The sequence below is a fragment of the Carcharodon carcharias genome, chromosome 1 (assembly GCF_017639515.1).
Source record: "Carcharodon carcharias isolate sCarCar2 chromosome 1, sCarCar2.pri, whole genome shotgun sequence".
Taxonomy (NCBI): Eukaryota; Metazoa; Chordata; class Chondrichthyes; order Lamniformes; family Lamnidae; genus Carcharodon; species Carcharodon carcharias.
Window position 1 is genome coordinate 45791021 of NC_054467.1, and position 24619 is coordinate 45815639.

At 42.5% G+C, this 24619-nt stretch overlaps 2 protein-coding genes across 7 annotated transcripts in view; one reads left to right on the plus strand and one right to left on the minus strand.

Moving 5' to 3' along the window:
• The window catches only part of idua (alpha-L-iduronidase), a 325106-nt gene extending 311846 nt beyond the window's left edge, over positions 1–13260 (minus strand). For 3 of the 5 annotated variants that reach the window (XM_041197971.1, XM_041197966.1, XM_041197955.1), the window contains exon 1: positions 12744–13260. In XM_041197971.1, coding sequence (XP_041053905.1) covers positions 12744–12907 — 164 coding nt within the window. In that variant the 5' untranslated portion in view covers positions 12908–13260. Of the gene's footprint in view, positions 1–3290; positions 3440–12743 lie in introns of all 5 variants that reach the window. The other 2 variants (XM_041197959.1, XM_041197979.1) reach the window with 2 other exon arrangements.
• A 155-nt stretch (positions 13261–13415) lies between these two features.
• Positions 13416–24619, plus strand: part of LOC121285951 (protein regulator of cytokinesis 1-like) — a 36819-nt gene continuing 25615 nt past the window's right edge. For both annotated transcript variants that reach the window (XM_041203092.1, XM_041202967.1), the window contains exons 1-2: positions 13416–13496; positions 13744–13876. In XM_041203092.1, coding sequence (XP_041059026.1) covers positions 13483–13496; positions 13744–13876 — 147 coding nt within the window. In that variant the 5' untranslated portion in view covers positions 13416–13482. The remainder of the gene's footprint in view (positions 13497–13743; positions 13877–24619) is intronic.

The following is a 24619-nucleotide window of genomic DNA, read 5'->3' on the forward strand; positions in this document are numbered from 1 at the left end:
AAAAATATAAACTGTAAAATTCGATTAAAAAATAATTGTAACCATATTAATACAGAAACAATTAAAATTACAGGCTAGACTAAAATAATAAGTAATATATTCCAATGTAGGAATAGAATAGAATTAGAAGTGACAAAGAAAGCCTGAACCAATTTGATTATTGTTCTAACTTATCAAATACAGAGGCACAGGCACATCTGGCTGAATAGACAATATCCAAATTGAGGTCATGATGATTCTCAGAACCACAAGAAGCAAGAGGGCACGGCATTCAGTTCTTGAACACTGCACTTCAGGAAGGATTTATTAGCTCTGGAATGGGTGGGGCACAGATTCACCAAAATGATACCGGGGCTACAAGGGTAAAATTATGAAGGCAAGTTGTATAGACAAATCTTGAGCAGAAAAGATTAGGGATGATCTAATTGAGGTGGTTAAGGTGATTAAAGGAATCAATAAGGTAGATAGAGAGAAACTGTTTCCTCAGGTGGGGGCAAGTCCAAACAAAGAGCCATAACCTTAAAGGAAAAGTCCTGGAATAAAGTCACAAAGCTGGATTTTCTCAGCCCATTGGAGGTGGACTGGGAGACAGGAGAGCTGGCAATATGGCAGGGGTAGAGGTCGGGAAGGGAGCCTGACATCTTCCTGCTGCCATGGCATATTGCCTGTGGCAGGAACCTTGACAACATAGTCACCTCCCAGGTGGTCATTGAGCAACAAATAATATTCTCTGTGCCACAATGTTCTATCCTCCCCCAGCTTCTCTCAACCTTGACACCCTCCTCCAACAGCTTTCCTCTGTCATTCAGCCTAGTGGGACTGTCTTCGTTTATTATTCGGCCCATCAACTCTATGCTGGCTCTCTGCAAGAACAGTTCAGCCAGTCCCACTTTCCCGGATGATTTCCTGTAACCCTTCCCATTTTTATCTTCAGGCGCTTATCTAATTCCATTTTTAGAGCCACAACTGTATCTGCCTCCGCACCCTCACAAGTAGGGCATTCCAGATCCTAATCAATCACTGTATAAAAAAAAATTACCTTATGTTGCCTTTGCTTCTTTTGCCAATCAACTTCAATCTGAGCCCTTTGGTTCACAACTCCTTCACTAAAGGGAACAGTTTCTATCTACACTAACTAGGCCCTTGTGATTTTATCAAATCTCCTCTCAACCTTCTCTTCTGTAAGGCAGGTACTCCCAACTTCTCCAATGCATCCGCGTAGCTGAAGCCCCTCAGCCCTGGAACCATTTCCATAAATCTTTTCTGCACTCTCTCTGAAGCCTTCATATCCTTCTTAAAGCCCAGAATTGGACACAGTTGGACACTGGTTTAGGTGTTTTATGAAGGGTCGTCATAACTTCCATGCTTTTGCACTCTATGCCTTAATGTATGAAGCCCAGAATCTCATATGCCATATTAACCACTTTCTCAATCTGTCCTGCCAATTTCAACAATATTTGCACATATACCCCCAGGTGTCTCCATTCCTGCACCTTCTTTAGAATTGTGCCTTTTAGTCTATATTTCCTCTCCTGGTACTTCTTAGCGAAATGTAACACTTCACATTTCTCTGCAGTGTATTTCATCTGCCACTTATCCACCCATTCCATCAACCTGCCTATTCAACTCTAAACTATCTGATCATAGCCAGAGAATCTTCAATAATAGCTTCTCTTCCTGCAGAATCCCCCAAAGGACAATCAATGGTGGTTTCGGTGCTGGGGAGGGTAATTGTTCTCCACTCAGCGGATGGGAGAAATGCAATTTGGGCTTAAATCTTAATTGTCAAACTTAGTGGAGCAGGGAAGGTTAAGGTTTTCTTTCAATATATCTATTCATGAGGAGGGACTCAATGTCAATATTTCTGGCATTACTAGGGGAAAGGGAAGAAAAATGTAGTTGACTTCTGTTCCCAATATTTATGCTCAACTGGGGAGCACTGGCATTAATTACATAGAAGTTATAATATGGAAATAAGTTAATTGGTCCAATCAATTTTAGCTGATGATTATCCTTGATATGAGCAGTAGCCCCAATCCTATATCCCTGCCCTTTTCTAGTATCCTTTTATCCCCATTTCCTTCAACCTATCCATCTTATTCTTAAATGTTGATATGGAGCCTGCATCAGTCATTAACTCTGGTAGTGAATTTCATACCTCACAACTCCCTTTTGTGTAGAAAGGTTTATTTTACTCTCTGTGCGAAATCTGTCACATCTAATCTTGTGGCTGTTTCTATATTTCTGCATTCAAAGTTGAAACTCTGAAATTCATGAGAGTGAAGACCAGGGAACTGTTCACATTCTAGCTTATATTGTCAACTGCACGGCAGCTCATCATCCATTTAAGCACTCAGCACCCTTCTATTCTTTATTGTGTTGCCAATGCAAGAATTGAGCAGGAAAAACTTCAAAATTTTATTTTTCTCCAAAGTTAATAACTTGGCTATCCAGCAGAAAAATAACGAGTTTAGATTACTTCAGAGAGCTTTTACGTCATTATCTTATACAGGACACTGGAAACATCAGATAGCTGATCTAGGATTTCAGTTTCCAGTTCTTCAAGACTCTCCTGCTGGGTATATCTTTTGCAGTGCAATGTCTGGGTTTTTAAATGCGTCTAATTTTATTTGTGCCTCACTGCAAGGGTTTAGTCTTATTCACCTTGACCAACATTTTCGCTGTTCACCAGAGAATGGTTTGCCACCTGGTGGACAGAGTTAAATATTGCACTGAGATGTCACAGTACAGGTTTAAAATTAATTGATTGACATTGCTGAAAAGAGAGGCATGTTGAAGCTTTTCATGCTGCACTCATTAGGATAAATGTAAGAATGACAAATTTCAAATGATCCATTTATACTACAGGAGAAAAGGATGCTGATTGGTTGGAAAGTTGACTGTGATTGGCATGGAAAAGCTAGCTACCTGGTAATTCAAACAAAAAAGGTGCAAGTTTCAAACAAAAAAGGTGCAAGTCTTGAACATATTTATTTTGTTGCAGAAACCCGGTCCCTGCATTTGAATGTATGTTGCTTCTGGCAAGCTTAAATAAGCCATGTTACCGGCTCGACTATTATCTTAAATTGGTTGTTAAGGTAGTTATTAGCACACACGGGATTGTTCAGCAAGTGCTGCTCAATTGCAGAATCACATATAACAGTAGACATTTTGTTTTAGGTTTTGCAAGCATGGGCTGGTTGAGTACGGTCTGCACTCTTCCTATTATGAACAACAGAAGGAACATGCTGTTTGATTTAATTAGCCAATCGTTTGGACGTACAGCCTACCTCACAATATTGCTGAAAGACATATATAGCTGTAATGAGGAATGATATGGAAAAAGATTCATCGAATAAGGCGAAAGCAAAATACTGCAGATGCTGGAAATCTGAAATAAAAACAATATGCTGGAAATAAACAGCAGGTCAGGCAGCATCTGTGGAGAGAAAAAAATAGTTAACATTTCAGGTCTTGTGACCTTTCCAGTCAAATGAGTTCTGATCATAGAATGTTCACAGCCCAGAGGAGGCCATTTGGCCTGTAATGTCTATGCCAGCTCTCTGCAAAAGCAACTCACCTAGTCCCATTCCCCCACCTTTTCCCCCTGTCCTGCAATCCTTTACTCTTCAGATAATTATTCAATTCTCTTTTGAAGGCCTCAACTGAATCTGCCTCCACCACACACTCAGGCAATGAATTCCAAATCCTAGCCACTTGCTGAGTAAAAAAGGTTTTCCTCATGTCGCATTGCTTCTGTTGTTAAGCTTCCTCTGGTTCTTAATCATTCCACTAACAGAAACAGTTTCTCCCTATTTATTCTGACCAGGCCCCTCATGGTTTTAAATACCTCTATCGAATTTCCTCTTAATCTTCTCTTCTTGAAGGAGAACAGCCCCAGGTCCTCCAATCTATCCACGTAACCAAAGTCCCTCTTCCCTAGGACCACTCACGTGAATGTTTCTCTCTAATGCCTTCACATCCTTCTATGGTCACAGGCCTGACACCATCAAATGAGGCCATAGGGCTTGAACCAAAGAACAAGAAAGGGGCAATCACAATACTGAAAGTGTACTAAAAACCCCAAACAGTCAGAAGGAGATAGAAGAGCAAATATGTAGGAAATCTCTGAGAAGTGCAAAAACAATAGGCCAGTAATAGTGGGAGATTTCAACTACCCAAATATTAACTGGGATAGAATTAGTGTGAAAGGCACGGAGGGAGCAGAATTCTTAAAATGCATTCGGAAGAATTTTTTTAACCAATGCTTACCAAGTCCAACAAGGGAGGAGACAATTCTGGAGTTAGTTCTATTTTGGCAAGTAAAACTCAAAGATTTTTTATAAATACACAAAGAACAGGAGGTTAACTAAAGAAAGAGTGTAGCCCATCGATGGGAGTGCTGCAACAAGCTATCAAACAGGTGAAAAACAAAAAGTGTGTGGCCCCAGCTGAGGTCTTGAAAGCTGGTGGACTTTTGCTCATGTCAAGATTCCATGAACTCATCCTATGGATTTGGGAGGAAAAAAACTCCCCAGTGCCCTCAAGACCCCATTGACTTTAGAAATGCAAACATTATAACTATCTTGAAGAAGGGAAATAGACCATGCTACGGAAACTATCAAGGTTTTCCCTATTGTTCACAGCAGACTAAATTCTCACACTTTCTTCTGAATCTCCTAATTCCTGTGGCTGAGGAAATCCTCTTAGAGACACGGTGCGGCTTTGGACATAAGAACATAACATAAGAACATAAGCACTAGGAGCAGGAGTAGGCAATTCAGCCCCTCAAGCCTGCCCTGCCATTCAATACGATCATAGCTGATCTAATATCGGCCTCAACTCCAATTTCTCACTCTCTCCCCATAACCTTTCAACCCATTACTAATTAAAAATCTGTCCATCTCCTCTTTAAATTTATTCTGCATCCCAGCATCCACTGCACTCTGAAATAGTGAATTCCACAGATTCATGACCCTTTCAGAAAAGTAATTCTCCCTCATCTTTGATTTAAATCTGCCACCCCTTAGCCTAAAACTATGGCTTCTCATTCTAGAATGCCCCACAAGGGGAAACATCTACTCCACGTCTAGCATCTTATATACCTCAATTGGATCTCCTCTCATCCTTCTAAATTCCAGCCAGTATAGGTCTAAACTGCTCAATCTCTCCTCAAAAGACAAGCCCCACATCTCTGGAATCAATCTAGTGAACCTCCTCTGAACCGCCTCCACTGCAACTACATCCTTCCTCAAGTAAGGGGACCAAAACTGTGCACAGTACTCCAGGTGCGTTCTCACTGATGCCTTGTACAGTAGCAACAACACTTCCCTATTTTTATACTCTATTCCTTTAGCAACAGATGACAAAATTCCATTGGCCTTCCTTATTACCTGCTGTACCTGCATACCAGCTTTCAGTGACTCATGCATGAGGACACCCAGATCCTTCTGCACTGAAGCATTCTGAAGTTTCTCTCCATTTAAATAATAAGCCGCCATTTTATTCTTCCGACCAAAGTGGATAACCTCACATTTATCCATGTTAAACTCCATCTGCCAAATTTTGGCCCATTCACCTAACTTGACCTTCCAAAGGAACCTCTGACATGGTCTTTGGTACCAGACAAATCCAAGAAAAATGATCAGAACACTACTAGGAACTCTTTATTGCATTCAGTGACCTAACCAAAGCATTTGACTAAGCAAAGCGAGAGGGTTTGTGGACTGTGCTTCAAAGATTTGAATGTCCAAGAAACTTCATCACAATCCTGCAATCGCTTCATGATGATATGACTGCAACTGTCCAGACCAGGAGATCTGAAGCAGATGTCTTCAAAATCCAGAAGGGGCTAAAACAAGGCTCTGTGATGATCCCCATACTATTTACAATCTACTTGACGGTGGCTATTTACCTTATTAAAGATCAGCTGCTCTTTGGTGGGCAGAGGTAAAGTTTTCACCCGTTTGTCTGTGTCTCTGTAAACAATTTATCCCAAAAACTAATAGATGGATTTCAACAAAATTTGGTACACAGATAGGATGTGGCCCAAGGAAGAACTATTAGTTCTTGGCGAAGATACAGATCAGGATACTAGAATTTTTTAGGAAGGATCCGTTAACACTGGGAGATAGGGTGAATTGACCTCTTTGTAGAATGTTGAGAGTTGTTTTATTTAGAATGTTGTGGATTGTCTCAGCTGCTAATGGTGGAATTCATCACAGCTGTCAAAATATGAGCCGAGTTTTCAGAGCAGGTTGTTGAATGTGGATTAGCCTGAAGCCTCCTCAGTGAGCTAGGGGCTCTTAATATAAAAATATTTATTTTCTCAGCTTTGTAGGTACAGAGCATCAACCAGGTAGGGAAAAGCCTCAAGGAAGAACTGTGTAATTGTAATAATGCTGGGTTAACACAGTGTTTGGGAAGTATGCACTACTGAGTGTTCTCATTTGTTTATTTTTCTTTCCTGCCCCCACCCTGCTTTTCAAAAGATTCTTGAAAGTTCACATGCACCTTCTCCCTATCACTGCTGAAATGTTATTCCATGCATTTATGAACTCTAGGGTTAATTTCTACAACATCTTCCTCAGTAGCCTGCTGCCTTTACCCTTCACAAACCTAATCACCCAGCTCTTCTTCTGTACAGCCATCAACTACTTTCTTGGCAAGCTCCCTATGCCCCAGTGATTAAGCTTGAAGATCTCTTTCATCAAATCCACCCATGGTAGCATCTCACAATTTCTCTTGCCATACATTCTTGCTTATACCTTCCACTCCTCTGACTATAGATTAATGCTTCACTTTCCCCTCTATTGAGATCTGGAATGCTCTACCTGAGAAGATGTGAAAGTGTTAATTGTATAATATTTGTGTTTAATTATATGTAGTAGTGGGCATTAACTGGGTTTCACTTGAACACATATAAAAAGACATTTATTGAAACTGTGGCATGCTTGAATATGGAAAGGGATGCTTACTATGTTTCACTCTGCAAATAAATGTAAGACTAAGTAAAGACTGGCTCCGGTACCATCCCTCGCCTACAATCTTTCTGGATTAGAACAAAAGCTGTTTCAATAATAGTTTATAAGAGGATGAGAATCTGACAGGGTTACAGGCAAAAAGCAAGAATTGGAACTAAGTACAACCACTCTTTCAAAGAGCCAGTGCAGCCACAGTGAGCTGACTGACCACTTTCTATGCCTAAAAACCTCTAGTATCCTGATCTGTATCTTCGCCAAGAACTATCAGTTCTTCCTTGGGCCACATCCTATCTGTGTACCAAATTTTGTTGAAATCCGTCTATTAGTTTCTATGAGGGATTGATTATGCAGTTCTTCATAATCTTGGCCTATGCTTCTCTAAGTCACTTTACTTTCCTACCTCCAGACTAGCAATCAAAAGATTCACACATTTAATTAAATGTCCAATCTCATAGCCCCAGTTTTGAGTCAAATCCTTCCTTTCTTCACAATATTCATTCTCTTCAACACCTAGTTAAGATCTCAGGACCTTTAATAATATCAATCAGGCAATCGTTTCATTGTATTGCTCTCCACCCACATCCCACTTCCCCTCTAAACCCTACTCCCTCCTGTATCCATCTCTGGAAAAACTCTCCCCCCCAATTCACTCAGAAACACTCGCAAATTGCTAATTTCTTTATTCTTTCATCAGATGTGCGCATCGCTGACATTTGTTGCCCATCCCTAATTGCCCTTGAACTGAGTGGCTTGCCAGACCATTTCAGAGGGAAGATAACAGTTAACTGCATTACTGTGGGTCTGGAGTCACATGTAGGCCAGACCAGGTAAGGATGACAGATTTCCTTCCCTAAAGGACATTAGTGAACCAAATGGACTTTTACAACAATCGATGATAGTTGTCACGGTCACCATTATGGAGACTAGCATTCAATTCCAGATTTATAATTGAATTCAAATTCTACCAACTGCCATGGTGGGACTTGAACCCATGTCCCCAGAGCATTAGTCCAGTGACATTATTACTATGCCACCGTCTCCCCCCATTGCCTAGCCTTTGGCCCTCCATTCACCACGACATTTCTACAGCTGCTGATCTGCCCAACCACACCCTCAACTCCACCTTCGACACCCTAGACCTTGTTAAAACTATTGCTCTCTCCCACACTGGCTGTGCCCCAGGCATGACCCTCATCGCCAAAACCCCAAGTCCAAGGGGCACAGATTTGAACAAATATGGTGGAAACTGGTTTAGCCATTCACCGCCAGATCTAGTTAGACATACAAAGCATTATCGGGTCATGTTGTCATCTGCAAAAACTGCTCGTTTTTCCAGGATCATCCTGCAAGCAAAGGTAACCCCTGGCTCATTTTCTCTACTGCAGAGGCATCTTCTTAAATCCCTCTACCTTTTCCTCATCACCATTATCCCCTAACAAGTGTGAGAAATGCAAGGATTTCTTTGTCACCGAGATTAAGGCCATCTTAGCAACTATATGCCACTTCCCTCCCCTCCGCCAACCCACTAGGCCAAACTTCCTCTAAGGCACACCTGCTCTAGCCCTGGACTCATTTTCATTTCTAAACATCCTATGTGACTGTGACAAAGGTAAACTATCCCTCCTCGTTCATCTCAACCAGTTTGCAGCATTTGACAGTTGATCACATCATCCTCCACCAATGCCTTGCCACTGTTATCCAGCTTGGTGGGACTGCACTCATCTGGTTCCATTCCTATCTATCTAATCACAGCCAGAAAATTGCCATCAACAGCTTCCCTTCCCATTCCCGCATAAGTACTTCTGATGTCCCCCAAGGATCTATCTTTGAACCTCTCCCATTTCTCATCTATGTCCTGCCCCTTAGAGACCTCAATTGAAAATACATCACCCATAAAAAAGTTTGAAGGTGAATCATGTGCAGTATTTATAGTACAAGACGAGGCCGGTACACCAGAAAGCCCAATCAGGGACAGGGACTCACCAAAATTAACATAAAATAACAATAACAAAAAAATGGCCCCAAAGTGTGACAAATTGTCAGAACCAGATAATTTCTATCCAAGATTTTAAAGATGAGAACATTGCAGATACCTTAACTATTAGCTTTCTTAATTCAGGAACCATTCCTTTAGAAGGGAAAATTATGCATGTCACACTGTTATTTAAGGTGAAGGGGAAAAACCAAGGACTTATAGACAAGTTATTCTAACACCTGTTGATGGGCAACTTCTAGAATCTAATGTGTGTGGGAGGTGGTGGCCGAGATAGCCTGATTGAACATTCTTGCCTGCATCCTCCTCACAGCTTACTTCCCAACCTAACTTTGTATTGTTAGCAAACTTGAATACAGTGCACCCCTCATCTAAATCACTGATCTTTTTTCAGTTTCTCCCATTTTACTTGATGTCATCCATTGCTGGTTGATCACCGTTCTCCATCTCCTCCTATCAGTAAGCCATTCTTCTTCTAATTCCACTGCGTTTAAGTCTCTTTCAACCGCATATTTCTTCTTAGGCCTTCCTCTTCTCCTTCCAGCTGGCAGTTTGATCTCTACCACTCCCTCATCACATTCCTCTCTCTCTCTCCATAACGGATGACCATATCGCACTAGTTATTCCTACTCCCTGCTTTCTATCTATTAACCAATCATCAATCCATACTCATCTGTTGCCCCCAATGCCATGGGCCCTAATTTTGGGTAAGCTTGTGTGAATGTTTTTTTAAATCCAAATACATTACATCCACTGGATCCCTCTTACCCACTCAGAAAACTCTTTACAGGTTTGTTAAACATGACTTCCCTTTCGTAAAACCATATTTACTCCGCCTAACCATATCATGATTTTCTAAGTGCTCTGTTATCACGTCCCTAATAATACTCTAGTATTTTTCATATTACCAATGGCTATAACTGGCCTATGGTTCCTTCTTTTCTCTCTCCATCCTTTCTCGAACAGCAAGGTTACATGTACTACCTTTCAATCCATGGAGATCAATCTAGAATTTAGTGAATTCAGGAAAAGCTAATGTTGTACTGGGGAGAATTTTCCCCATGTCGAGAGGGCTGACTGGGAGCGGGTGCAGATCCAATCGCCGCCATTTTAAGCAGGTGGGTCAATTAAGCCCAGCATGATGCGCAACTCCAGAGGATAGCGGGAGTAGGCTGACGGCGGCGGGAGTGCAATGACCGGCGGCCTGTTTAAATGAAGCGCTGGCAGCCTTGGAAAGGCTGATCACAATGGCAAGTAGAAGGACTCACCAGAGGGCTTCTGGAGAGCAGGCCAGGCCAGGCCGGAGGGCAGGGCAGCAGAGCAGGCCAGGCCGGAGGGCAGGGCAGCAGAGCAGGCCAGGCCGGAGGGCAGGGCAGCAGAGCAGGCCAGGCCGGAGGGCAGGGCAGCAGAGCAGGCCAGGCCGGAGGGCAGGGCAGCAGAGCAGGCCAGGCCGGAGGGCAGGGCAGCAGAGCAGGCCAGGCCAGAGGTCAGGGCAGCTGAGCAGGCCAGGCCAGGCCAGAGGGCAGGGCAGCAGAGCAGGCCAGGCCAGGCCGGAGGGCAGCTGAGCAGGCCAGGCCAGGCCAGCGGGCAGGGCAGCCGAGCAGGCCAGGCTGGAGGGCAGGGCAGCAGTGCAGGCCAGGCCGGAGGGCAGGGCAGCAGAGCAGGCCAGGCCAGGCCAGAGGGCAGGGCAGCAGAGCAGGCCAGGCCGGAGGGCAGGGCAGCTGAGCAGGCCAGGCCAGGCCGGAGGGCAGGGCAGCGGAGCAGGCCAGGCCGGAGGGCAGGGCGGCGGAGCACTGTGCCCCTCGGTTTTTGGATGAGTGCCTAGCTGCTCTCCTGGAGGAGGTGGCAGCACGGTGGGAGGTCCTGCTTCCAAGGGACGGGAGGCAGAGGCCACAACACCCCCCCCACCCCCTCCCACCTCCCCCACCTGGCCAAACATGCCTGGAAGGTGGTGGCTGAGATGGCAAGCTCCCATGATGTTGTGCGACACACGTGGATCCAATGCCGCAAGAGACACAACAACCTCCTGCGCTCGTTGTTGGCAGAGGTCACTTAATGCAGCCGTCAGCCTTTCACCCCAAGGCCCCTCTCCAACATCTCTGAGTGCAGTTACAGCATTGAATCCTTCACTGCATGTTTCCCTCACTAGATGAGCCAGCAGATATTGCCCATGCATAGTTCACCCTGAGAGGGTAGTGCTGAGATGGGCTCTTCACCCGCAGCATGTGTGACACTGACCACCCAGAGTATAGATTCAGGGGCAAACTCAAGGATCTGCACATAGGCAGAGTGCTGAAACTGCGAAGCATGTCAAAGTCAGGGTGCTAACATGCTGGGAGGGGAGCTTCCAGGTGGAGGGGCACCAATCTATCTGCTGGCTTTTGTGTTCCAGGTGCTTGTGCCTCCTTGCTTTGCAAGGTTAGACCGTGTGCTACCCAATGAAATGGAGGCAGCATTTGGGCAAGGGGGGTCAGCCCTGGCTTCTTTGTCTGAGTGTGTGGTAGCTGCGGGGTGACGAAGAACTGGAGCCCTGCAATGTCCCACCCTGGCAGGGATGCGGTGGGAATCCAGGTACAGGCTGGACTAATCAATGCTCTTCTCTCCTTTTCAGGAGAAGACTGCACACAATGCTACCAAGTGGATGTGGAAAGGCAGAGGCCAGGCCCATTTGGACATCAACTCAATTCGAGCAGCAGGCCTTGGATCTGGAGAGGCGCCATATGCCCAGATCCACTGGTGGCTGTGAGCCTGGGATGCCACGGGAAGGTTTGTTTGCCGAGCACTAAGGTCACCACATGTGTGACAACAGCTATGGCACTGCTGAATGCTCACTGGTTGAAGTTTGCAACATGGGCTGACCATTGATTATGGATTACCACTTACCCAGCTTCATTCCTTAAAATTAAGTCCAGGACTGCCCCCTCTCTTGTAGGACCTTCTATGTACTGGCTTAAAAAGCTCTCCTGGATGCATTTTAAGAATTCCGCAACCTCTAAACCTATCACACAATGACTAACGCAATTAATGTCGAGGAAGTTGAAACCCCTCACTATTATTACCCCATTATTTTTTACACTTCTCTGAAATTTGCCTACATATCTGCTCTTCTATTTCACTCTGACTGTTTGGGGGCCCAAAGTACATTCCCAGCAATGTGATTGCTCCTTTTTTGTTTTTAAGTTCTACCCATATGGCTTCATTTGAGGAGCCTTCTAAGATGTCATCCCGCCTTACTGCTGTAATTAATTCCTTGATCAATATTGTGATACCCCTTCCTCTTTTACCTCCTTCCCTGTCTCGCCCAAAGACCCTATATCCTGGAATATTGAGCTGCCAATCCTGCCCCTCTCTCAACCATGTCTCTGTGACAGCAATGACATCATATTTCCATGTATTAATTTGTGCCCTCAACTCATCTGCTTTATTCATCAGACGCCGTGCATTAAAATAAATACCATTCAACCTTGCCAAACTCCCTTGCGCCTTAACTGGCCTATAATTTCTATGCCTTCCAGACTCACTTGCTCTCTCTTCTAATTTTGGCTGTGCATCTCCTGCGCAAGGATCACACGCAAATTCATGAAGCGTTCCCCCTACTGAACCTCCTCTCAGGATCCCATCCCCCTGCCAAGTTAGTTTAAACTCTCCCCAACAGCGCTAGCAAACCTCCTTGCAAGGATGTTGGTCCCTTTCCAGTTCAGGTACAACCCGTCAATGGTGATAGTCCTGTCTTGTTTCCATGGCAAAAGTAATTTTAAACAACCTACCAAAATCCTGTACTCCTCCAGAAGTGCTTCAACTCTCTTTGTGCTTTAGATGCATCCACAATTAATGAATAAGATTGAGGTGCATGTTGTTGATGTGCAGACGCGTAGCGCTGCCTTGTGCAGTACAATAATGCGCTTAAGAGAGCAACAAACACGGAATTCATAATTAACGTACAAAGGCCAATGGCAGAGTCTCCAAAGTCTTCGCACCGGCCTCACTAGGTATTTAGAGACGCCTTGATCGGATACTGTTTTGAATGTGCTTTTTGCGTCTTTTTTCTAAGTTAATTTAAATATTGTTGCTGATAAAATTGACAAACTTTGCTGCACACAGATCATCCACTTTGCCACTCCTCCCTGCTGACTCCAACAGTAAATGATGTCTCTGCTCGATAACCAAGAGCGTCACTTCTGTTTTTACCCCAATACTGCTCAACCAAAACAACCGAAAGCAGCTTTCACTGAGGCTGCATTCTCCCGTCCAGCCTGAAGTATTGCCTTCCCTGAACCAGCAAGCACCATCACGTGACTGCAGGGGCCCAGGCCGGAAGGCTGATTTTAATTGGTGAGCGTTTTTTTCTCTCGGCCTCCTAATGGCTGGCGGTAACCAATGGTTTCAACGCTCGCGCGCGGGGGGGGCGGTTGGGTTTAAATTTAAAACTATTTCCGGGCAGCTCGAAGCAGAAAGATTGAACTGGGCTTCTCTCAGTTTGGGAATCCTTTGCTCCAGGTTTGGACAATGGCGAGGAAAAGGTGCGCATTTTGTTTTAAAACGTATAGCTCATTATCTCGCCAAATAATTTACTCAGAAAATGCTATGTGCTGTTTTTATTTCCAAGTGGTGTGTTTTTTTTCCCCTTAAGAGGTTGTACAACATTTCCAAACTCTTATGATGTTTTTCAGATATTTTGAACTTGGGTTCTACTATGTTTTGAGAGCAGCTCTAAATATGTTCCTTGGAAACCAATATAATTGTCTGTCTGCACAAATTTTATTCCAGTGAAGTTCTAGCTTCATCAATAGGCCATCTTCTGGCTATGAAGATGGCAAAACTCCAGAATATCTGGGATGATGTTGGCATTCAAGAAGACAAGCGGCTTCAGCGGATGGCATCAGCAAAGACGTGTATAGAGGTACTTTTTATAGAAATATCCAATGCAAGCGGTATTGTCCATCTTATTGGAGGAATGTTAAAAAAGTATTGGGTACCACTAAGAAGCATGCTTGCCACTGGAGTTGATATGTTCTTTGTGTATGATGGCTTGCTCTGCACAGATCAGGCCCAAGGCCTGAGTGGAAACTTGAGAATTTGGTGTAGAGGGGGAAGGAGCTGCTGCTTTTACACTTTTTTTTCAGCCTTCAGTTACTGGTGATTGATCAAAAACTTTACTTAGATGGGCAGGTAGGTGTTTGGTGAGTTTTAAGATTTTAACCCTCTTAAATGGGGATAGTAGTAGTGGGAAGATAGCTATTGCATTAAATTTATAGCTTAACTGGTTATACTTCAAACAACAGTGAGTTATTTTTATAATCTTGAAACCTAATTAGTTAAATAAAGCAAAGATGGCAGGGCAGGTGATCTGCAGCATTTGGGAGCTGGTGGACACCAGTGTGATCCACGGCAACTACGTCTGCAATAAGTGTCTACATTTTGAGGAACTTTGGCTCAGAATTGATGAGCTGGAGTCTGAGCTTCAGGCACTGCAACAGGGAGGGGGAAAGTTACCTGGACACTTTCCACCAGGAGGTGGGTCATATCACAGTTCTGTGATCAGGGATGGTAAGGTGTGACCGTGAGTGGGGTAGCAATGGAGATGCTGTGGGCCCTGCAAGTAATTTGGAAGGCAAATGGAATGTTTGCCTTCCCTGCAAGAGGGAAATAGAGTATAAAAGTAAGGAAATCTTGCTACAATTGTACAGGCATTGGTGAGACTACACCTAGAGTACTATGTACAGTTTGGGTTCTCTTACTAGAGAGAGGTACTTGCATTGGAGGCATTTCAGAGAAGGTTCATTAGATTCTTTCCTTGGATGAAAAGATTGTCTAATGAGGAAAGGTTGAGCAAGTTGGGCCCATACTCATTGGAATTTAGAAGCATGAGAGGTAATCTTATGTTCCAATAAGATTATGTGGGACCTTGACAGGGTAGATGTTGAGAGGATATTTTCCCCTTGTGTGGGGGAATAGAGAACTAGAGGGCACAGTTTTAAAATAAGGGGCCCCCTTTAAGATGGGGATGAGGAATTTCTTCTCTGGCTGTTTGTTGTTTGGAATTCTCTTTCCAATGAGCAGTGGAGGCTGGGTCCTTGAATATATTCAAGACTGAGTTACAGATTTTTGATTTACAGGGGAGTTGAGGATTATGTGGAGCAAGCAGCAATTTGTAGTTGAGATCAGGCTGATCTGATTTATGGTGAAGCAGACTCTAGGGCTGAATGGTCTATTTCTTGCATTCAAAGCCAATTACATAGGTAAGGGGTATGGTGATGAGAAAGATCCATCTGTGGCTTACTAAGGAGGTTAAGGATAGTATTGGATTAATAGAGACTTGATGCAAAGAATAGGAGTGAATAGTAATGGGGAGACAGTGGCATAGTCATAATGTCAATGTAATCCAGAAGCCCAGGCTAATGCTCTGGGGTCTTGGGTTCAAATCCCAGCATGGCAGCTAGTGGAATTTCAATTCAATTAAATTGATAAATCAGGAAGTCCTGGTTGTCATGGTCACCATTACTATCAATTGTTGTAAAGACACATCTGTTCACTAATTCCCTTTTAGGAAGGAAACCTGCTGTCCTTATCTGGTCTGGCCTACATGTGACTCTGGACCCTTAGGAACGTGGTTGACTCTTAACTGCCCTTTGAAATGGCCTAGCAAGCCATTCGTTTCAAGGGCAATTAGGGATGGACTACAAATGCTGGCCCAGCCAGTGACACTCATCACATTAAAGGATTTTTTAAAACCATTTGCTGGTTTCTAAAAAAATTGATTAAAAGGGGAAGAAAAAATTCCAATAGCCAGAAATATAAAAACAGATTTGGAGCATTTAGAAGTATATAAAAAGAGTAGCTAAAGTACATGTTGATCCTATGGAAGTGGCAACAGGCGAAATTATCATGTGACAAGTTTCATACCAGAAGTAGAAGATCACTGTTAGATTTTGCCCAGTTCCTATAGTTAATCACATCTCTATATTAATCACCACCTCAATGTGATTATCAGAATTTGTTCTGGCCAATAGCTGGTAATAATAGAAACCATAGAAGACAGTTGGCTATAGCCCAGGTCAGGTGAGAGTATCAAATATTGACCAGAACAATGGAAGTACCCAAGCAGTGATACTGAACTATTTTAAGATTATCTAGGTCACCCTGTTTCTTTTTATAATAACTTAATCAAGACAGTCGTTATGTCAAGTCTGGAGGTTGGTGGCCAAGAAGAAACTTGCTTCAATATGCATTCTGGGTATCATTTGATGTAACTCAGTTTTAAAATATCAAGGAACAGCCCTTTTTTTAAGGTTAGAACCCATAGGACAGTTGGAAGTCCAACATCCACAAGAGGCTAAGTTTGATTACCTTGGGTCTACAAGAAATCAGGTTGTATGAATCTATTATATAATGGTAACATTTTATTATATTATTGGTGTTGGAGTAATAAACTTGCATTTGGTCAACACAAGCATGTATCATGAAGAATTATTTAACTGTGTTTAAGATTTCCTAACAGCAATCTAGAGGCTGAGTGACAAAATTAAGGTAATTAATATCAGCAGAGAAAATGTACTGGAGAAACTCTGGACTAAAACGAAATCCCCAGGACCCAATAGCCAATGCATCCACTCTCTTCAGCTATAAACCACGATTTTCCCAAATTCTGGCATGGCCCCAGAAGATTGGAAGTTAACAAACATTACACTTTTTTAAAAAAATAGCAAAGTAGGGAACTATAGGCAATTATCCTGACGTCAAATCATCAAGAGAATGTTGGAACCTAAGGAAGTTTGATGTGTTTAGAAAAGAACTATGATTAGAACAAGACAACATGGTTTTATGATAAACTTTAGTTTTTGAGGATGTAACTACAGGAACTTAATAGAGTTTACTTCGGCCTCCAAAGGGCATTTAACAAGGCGTCACAAGATTAATGCACAAGATAGGGGCTCACGGAGCTGGGGATGAAATATTTAATATGGGTAGAGGGTTGGTTAACAGACAGGAAGCAGCAAGTAGTGAAACATGAGGCATTTTCAAGTTAGCAGGCTGTGACTAGTGGAGTGCTGCACGGATCAATACTGGGGCCTCCAATTTGTACCATCTATATTAATGATTTGGATGACGAGACAGTAATGGATCAAAGTTTGTTGATGGTACAAAGATGGGTGGAATGCAAGCTGTGAGGAGATCAAAGGCTTCAAAGAGACACAAGCTTAGTGAGTGGGCAACAAGGTGGTAAATGGAGTACAATTTGGGGAAGTCTGTTATTCACTTGGTCATAAGAATAAAAAGCTAAATATTTAAAAGGCTTGAAACTTGTAAATGTTGATGTTCAAAGACTTGGGTGTACTTGTACACAAAACAGTATGCAGGTGCAGTAAGCAATTAGAAAAGCAAATGGTATGCTCCCCTTTACTGTAAGGGGACTGGAGGACAAGAATAAAGTCATGCTGCAATTGTATGGGGCTTTGGTGATGCCACACCTGAAATACTGTGCATTTTTTTTTTTGGTCTCTAAGAAAAGATATGTTTGTGTTGGAGGCAGTAAAGAGAAGGCTCACCAGCTTATCTTGTCCTATGAGTGGTTGAGTAAATTGAGTCTATCTTCTGGAGTTCAGAAGAATGAGGCAATCTCATTGAAAATATACATTTTGAAGGGGCTTGAGGGGGTAGAAACTGAGACATTGTTTCCCATGTCTGGGGAATCTAGAAGAGGGCAATCATTTAAGACTCAGGAGAAATTTCTTCACTGAGGGATGTGAAACTTTGGAATTCTCTACCTCCAAAAGGTTGTGGATGTGTAATCATTGAATATATTTAAGGCTGAGATGGACAGATGGGTTTTTGTCTTGGGGAATCTAAGGATATGGGGAGCAGGTGAGAAAGTGGTGTTGAAGTCCAAGATCAGCCATGGTCATATTGAATGTTGGAGCAAGCTTGATGGGACATGGTCTCCTGTTCCTATATCTTATGTCCTTCAGCACCAACTTTGCAGTTTTTGACACAGCTGTTTAGGACATTGTTCCACAATATAAATGCTTATATAAGTGTTAATTTCTTCATGATGCTCCCACTACCACCATGAGCCCATTGGACACAAGCCCTGACCTGTGTTCTTGCCTTTTGACTCCATTATTATAATGCTGTCCTGGCCAACCTCTTATCTTTCATCCTCCATGAACTGAAATTCATCCAAACTTCATCCATATCAACTCAAATCCTGTACTCACTGACCTTCATGAACTCCTGTGCCAATTATGCCACTTTTAGAAATTTTTGTCTTGTCTAATTCCCTCTAAAACCTCCAACTTTTAGCCCTACAACCCTTTTTTTTTTAGATATTTTGTCTTTCTCTCACTTTCAACCTCCCCCTTCCCCGTCCTAAGCTCTGGAATTCCCTTCCTTAACATCCCTTTCCTTTTAAGACACTTTTTTTCAAAGCTTAGTCAGTAAGGTAAGTTTTTGGTCACCTCTCCCAATTTCTACTTTGGGTCAGTTTCACTTCTTGCTGGATTTTGCTCCTGTGAAATGTTTAGGGCTGCTTTTACTACATTAAAGGTGCTATTTAATTTTTATCCATAGAAACAGGAGTAAGCCACTTAGCCCCTGGAATCTGTTCTGCCATAATTGATATCATGCTGATCTGATGGGGCAAAAGGTGGTTGTATGGATTTAGGTCAACTGTTAGATTTAACAACTATGATCTAATGTCAATTACTGTTTTGTGGAAGTGTTCCAAACCTCTACCACTTTTTTTTATGTTTCCTAATTTCACTCCTGAAAGGCTTAGCTATAATTTTCAGACTCTGTCCTCCTAGACTTCCAATCAGTAGAAATAACTTGTCTGCATCTGTTTCTTACTTGAAACAGAACTTTATTACAGAGCTTGTTTACAAGCTGCATGCTTGAATCACGATTAGAAAGCTCTGCCCCTAAAATTGCCTGCGCTTAGGGCTCTTTTGTCAATACAATCACATGACCCCTAAAGGCAGTAGGAAAGGATATACCTACAATCACTACATTTTCTCTCCCTTTTTAACATTTCTTATTTACAAAAAATATTTTAATCCACAATAGATACAGAAGTCATGCAATTAAAGATTAATTTTGAGGTGGTTTTCTAATTTGGTTAGAGCGGCGTTTCATCAGTGATTCTGACGGTGTTGAACTCATAGTTTAATGAGTTGTACAGTACATAGGGAAATGTGAAATTCTAGTTTCTAACGTACCTTTGGAAAACTTCATTCCTGATTTGAAAGTTTGCACTGCTCCCTTCTGCTAACCCATTTGATGAGGAATGATTTGGTGCTGTTTTAATTTTTAATTCCATTTAAACTCACTAATCTTTGGAATTCAGTACTAGTGAAAACAGTACCATTATCAGAAACAATGACTTTTGGTAGGACATGTAAACTAAAACATTGATGCAGCTTTTCAATAGCTGCACACTATGTTGGTGATATAACTTCATACACGTCCATCCACTTAATGTGCATAATGATCAACAAAAATATGGTACCTAAATGGACCTATGTACTCTATATGTAGTCTAACCCAGGATCGACCAGGCCACTTCTCCAGATGTAGTGGAGCTTAAATGGGCAACTTCTGTTGCTGACACTGGAGACAGAATGGTCAAGCACTGCCACTGTCTATGCCTGGCCACCAGACATAGCTTCAGGCAATCATCTTCAAAATGCCTGGATGTGCACTGTGAAGCTCTGTCAAGAGTGGCCCTTCTTGCGAAGGGATGATGATTCTTGATCCCCAGATCAAGATTCCATCTTGACAATCTAACTCAGTTTTCGGGGCATGGAATGGTCATATCTCTTCAGACAGTGCATTTGACCATCCTTGCAATATTTGATTTTGGACTTCTAACAAAATTGGATCCCTGTTTGTTCAATTCTTTATTTGCTTCACACACTGGCAGTGTCCAAGAAATTCAACACAAATCCAACTTCTTGTGGCACTGGAGCATGTACATGTTATCTGGTAATGGAAGACGATTGAGTGTGTCTGCATTTGCAGTATGCAAGCCAGGACAGTGCATAAAGGTGTACTCATACACCAATTAAAATCAAAGTCCAAGCCCAATATTGGATTCCTCCTGTGAGACTATTGGTGGAATGGCTTTATCTTCACTAAATCAAGCCATTAGTGGTTTATGGCCTGACACTGATGAAATGTCATCTATGCAGCAACTGATGGAACTTTTTCACTCAATGTTACTGATAAACCTTCCTTTTCAAGTGGAGTAACCCTTCTCTGCTGAAGAGGGGGTCCTGGAGACATAGCCTATTGGCCTTTCGGAACCATCTTCCATCCCGTGACAACACAGCTCCCACCCTGTAAGGATATGTATCACAGGTTAATAATTCTTTTGATGGGTCATAATGCACTAGTAGACATGAGTGTAATAGATTCTTGACTTTTGCGAAGTCTTCTTGATGTGCATTCCATGATCAAAGATGATCCTTTTACAATAAGTGTAAAGGGGCTAACACTGACACGTTTGGCAGGAAGCAACTGTCATAATTTATGCCCAAAAATAGACTTGAGTTCAGTGATGATGGTAAGAAAGGGCACTTCCTTGATTGCCTTGACTTTCTCTAATGTATGCAACCCCTGGGCATCTGCTCAGTGACCCAAGTAAGTGACTTCTGTCACTAGGAATGTACACTTCTTTCTTCAATCATACACCAGCTTCCCAAAATCATCTTAAAACCTCTTCTAGGTTGGTGAAATGTTAGGCTTCCATTGAGCCTGTGATCAGGATGTTGTCCAGGTACACTAGTTGGAAATCCTTGCAATAGGTTTTCCATGGTCCTTTGGAAGATTGCACAGGCAGATATTGCACCAAAGGGTGGAGTGTATATTGGTACAGGGGTGCGTGTATGTTGATGGTTACATACCCTCAGAGGTGCTGTCCAGCTCTAGCTGTTAGTATGCATGACTCATGTCTGGTTTGGTGTAGGATTTTCCTCTAGCTAGCTTAGCATACAGATCTACCTCCAGGATAGGATATTTGTAAGTTAGCAGTCTTGTTCACAGTTTGTAGTCTCCGCAAATGCGAATGTTTTGATCTGGTTTCATCATGGGCTATGGGTGCTGCCCATTCCAAAAACTGGACTGGCTGGATTATGCCTGACTTCTCTAAGTAGCACAATTCTGCATCCACCTTCTTTTAAGGCATAAGGTATAGTTCTGGCCTTAAAGAACCAGGGTGTCACCCCCAAATCTACATATTTTTGTTTGTAGGCCTTTTTATCTTTCCCAATTTGTTGCAAAATACACTGTTACACTTCCTTAACAACTCAGGTATTCCTTCTGTTCTCACTTGAAATATTTCCAGCCAGTTGAGCTTAATTTTTCTGTAACCATTCATGGCCCAGACAACTAGGTTACAATGATCACTGGAAGCTGGGCTGTCTTGCCTGTAGGGCACAGGTACTGTGGCGATGTATTTTACCTGTGACTCTCTAGTGTATGTCTTCAGCTGAGCTGTGGTTTGCTCCAGATTCAGTGGCTGGGTGCCTTCCATTTAGGTATTTTAACTGTGTGTTCTCCCACTGTGGTTGAGCCTCCTGTATCTACATCCATGACTAGAAGCTTCCCATTCTCTTGAAGGGTGACTGTGATTGGTTCAGTTTTTACTGCTTTGGCATTGTATAGGCTATAGATATCTGTATTGGCAGCTTCTGGTTCTGTTATATTGGCCCTGCAACATGTCATTGAGTGTATCACTGAAGTCGCAGTGCTCAGTCAACTGTTTCAACTTCATGATATAACTTGTGATGCCCTCACCCAAGGCCCTTTCTCTGGAGTTGAACTTAAATCTCTGCATCATTACTGATGACTTCGGCTGAAACTGCATCTTCATGAGGTCTACCAAATCGTTAAAAGATTTAGAGTTGGTCACATTCGGGGCTGTCAGACTACAGATGAAGTTATATATCTTGCTACCACAGACACTTAGCAGAGAAGCAGAAAGCAATTCTTTTGTTATTTCATTCATCATGAAATAAAAACCTAGGCGCCCTATGTATTGGCTCCATTCTTTCATGGACGAGTCATTAGGCTCGAATCTGCCAAAGTGGCATGACTGACTATAATTTTCTTTCTTTAAGAATTTTTGTACTCTCATTCACAAAGCGTAGTGTCAGAACTATTTATCCTCATCACCAATTGTTATTAACATTGATATCCCAGTCAGGTTACTTATTTGAAACAGAACTTTATTACAGAGTTCCTTTTTAGAAGCTACATGCTTGAACCAGGGAATATGGAGAGCTTGGCTAAACCACAAAGTACTTGCATCAAACAAATGTGTTTATGCCCTGTAATACATGAACTTTGATTATATATTAAATGTTACTATGTTTTTTATTGCTGTTTTTGTATTTGGTAGGATCTGGGATTGCGAAGTGTTAAAATGGGATCACTTGGGGAAAATAGTTTGGGAAATACAGCTCTAGATATTAGTCCAACATTCCATTAGCCATTTTGACTTTATGTAGCTATTCATAACGTTAACCTCCACTGCTTTTCACCATTTGGAAAGTACTCTGATCTACTTTGACGTTGAAATCTAGTTTTACCCATTTACTTTTTTAATTTTTAACCTCTCTAATAAATTATGCTTCTAAGTTAATCTTTTGATTCAAAATAATGGCCCAGATCTTAGTCAGTGTTGATGCTGTGCACATTGACACTGCCAAGATTTCTGTGACTTGACCCTTGTAATTTTTCAGTCAGGACTGCCAGTGTCCTAGCTGAAGCATCAATGGGTCAGTGCAGACATCTTCAGAAGACCATTGAGCACAAGAAAAGGTAGATGAAGACAGGACATGCCCCTTTCTTAACAGTAGCTGCTGTTTTAAAATGTTTTTTTTTAAGGTCTTGAATCTGAGTGGGAGAGGTTGTGGTGCTTAGTTCAGTTATACTGGTTAATCACTGAGTTAGATCTAGGAATAACCGGTGTAACATTTTCTGAAATCAGGCAAGTCCTGCACATGTGGCCCAAGTCTCTGTCACTGAGTTCAAGTGTCCAAGACATTGGTGGAGGGTCCCAGACAGCACAATTGGCCATTGGAAGTTTAAACTTCCCTGGCAATTTCAGCATGTACACATGTCAGACCATCCTCTGGTTCCTGACACATCTCCCTACTTGAATCCAATTTCCAGATTTCAAAAGATTTGGGTCATGTTTAGTTATCTAGATAACATCCATTCATTGCAGATAGTGCAAGGCTTTGAATCAAAATCTGTGTTCAAATAAATTTAATCTGGTAACATTCATGGGGGGAAGCAATGGCACAGTGGTATTGTCACTGGACCAGTAGCCCAGAGACCCAGCATAATGCTCTGGAGACATGGTCTTGAATCCTTCCATGGCAGATAGTGGAATTTGTATTCAATACAAGTCTGACCATGAAACCATTGTTGTAAAAACCCATTTGGTTCACAAATGTTCTTTAGGGAAGGAAATCTGCCATCCTTACCTCGTCTGGCTTATGTGTGATCTAGACCCACAGCAATGTGGTTGACTCTTAGCCTATTAATGTCCTCTGAAATGGCCCAGCAAGTCACTCAGTTGTAACAAATCATTACAAAGTCACAAAAAGGAATTAAACCAGATGGACCACCTGGCATCGAACTAGGCACTGGAAATGACAATGGCAATCGCAACGCTGCAAAGTCTTCCTTGCATCTGGGGGCTAGTGCCAAAATTGAGAGCTGTCACACAGGCTAGTCAAGCAACAACCTGACAGTCAACGGCAAAATACTGTGGATGCTGGAAATCTGAAGCAAAAAATGCTGGAAAAACTCAGGTCTGACAGCATCTGTGGAGAGAGAAACACAGTTAACATTTCGAGTCCATATGACTGAGCTAAAGAAAAGTAGAAATGTGGTGAAATATATAATGTTTTAAGGGGAATGGAACAAGTGAAGCTGGATAGAAGGCCAGCAATAGGTGGAGGCAAAGAGATTGCAAAAGATGTCATAAACAGAAGGTCAAAGGGGTGTTAATGGCGGTGGGGCTGGCTGAAGGAAGTTCTAATGGTGACATTAAGAATAGAAAGTAGAATGTGATAATGGCTGGACCAGGGTAAGCACTCTGGAAAGAACAACATGAGCAAGTGATGGATGACCCTAGTTGGGGTGGGTTGGGGGGAGGGGACAGTGGTGGAAAAAATCAAATAGGCTAAAAGCTGGGGATAAAGCAATGAATCAAAATAAATTTAAATGGGGTATTTGGAAGATTCCTTGTTCTAGTCCTACTCAGGCCCCTTCCCATGACCCTTTACTTTGATACATCGATGACAGTTTCAGTGCTGCTTCATGCCTGGACCTGGAAAAATTCACCAATTTTGCTTCCAATTTCCACCCCTCCCATCACATTCACATGGTCCATCTCTGACAATTTCCTTCCCTCCCCTTCCTTGACTTCTGTCTCAATTTCTGGTGATAGACTTGTCCACCAATGTTCATTACAAGCCCACCGACTCCCACAGCTACCTCAACTACAGCTCCTCACACCCTCCTTCCGGTAAGGACTCCATCCCATTCTCTCAGTTCCTTCGCCTTTGTCGCAACTGTTCCGATGGTGCCACTTTCCAAAACAGTGCTTCTGACATGTCTTCCTTCTTCCTTA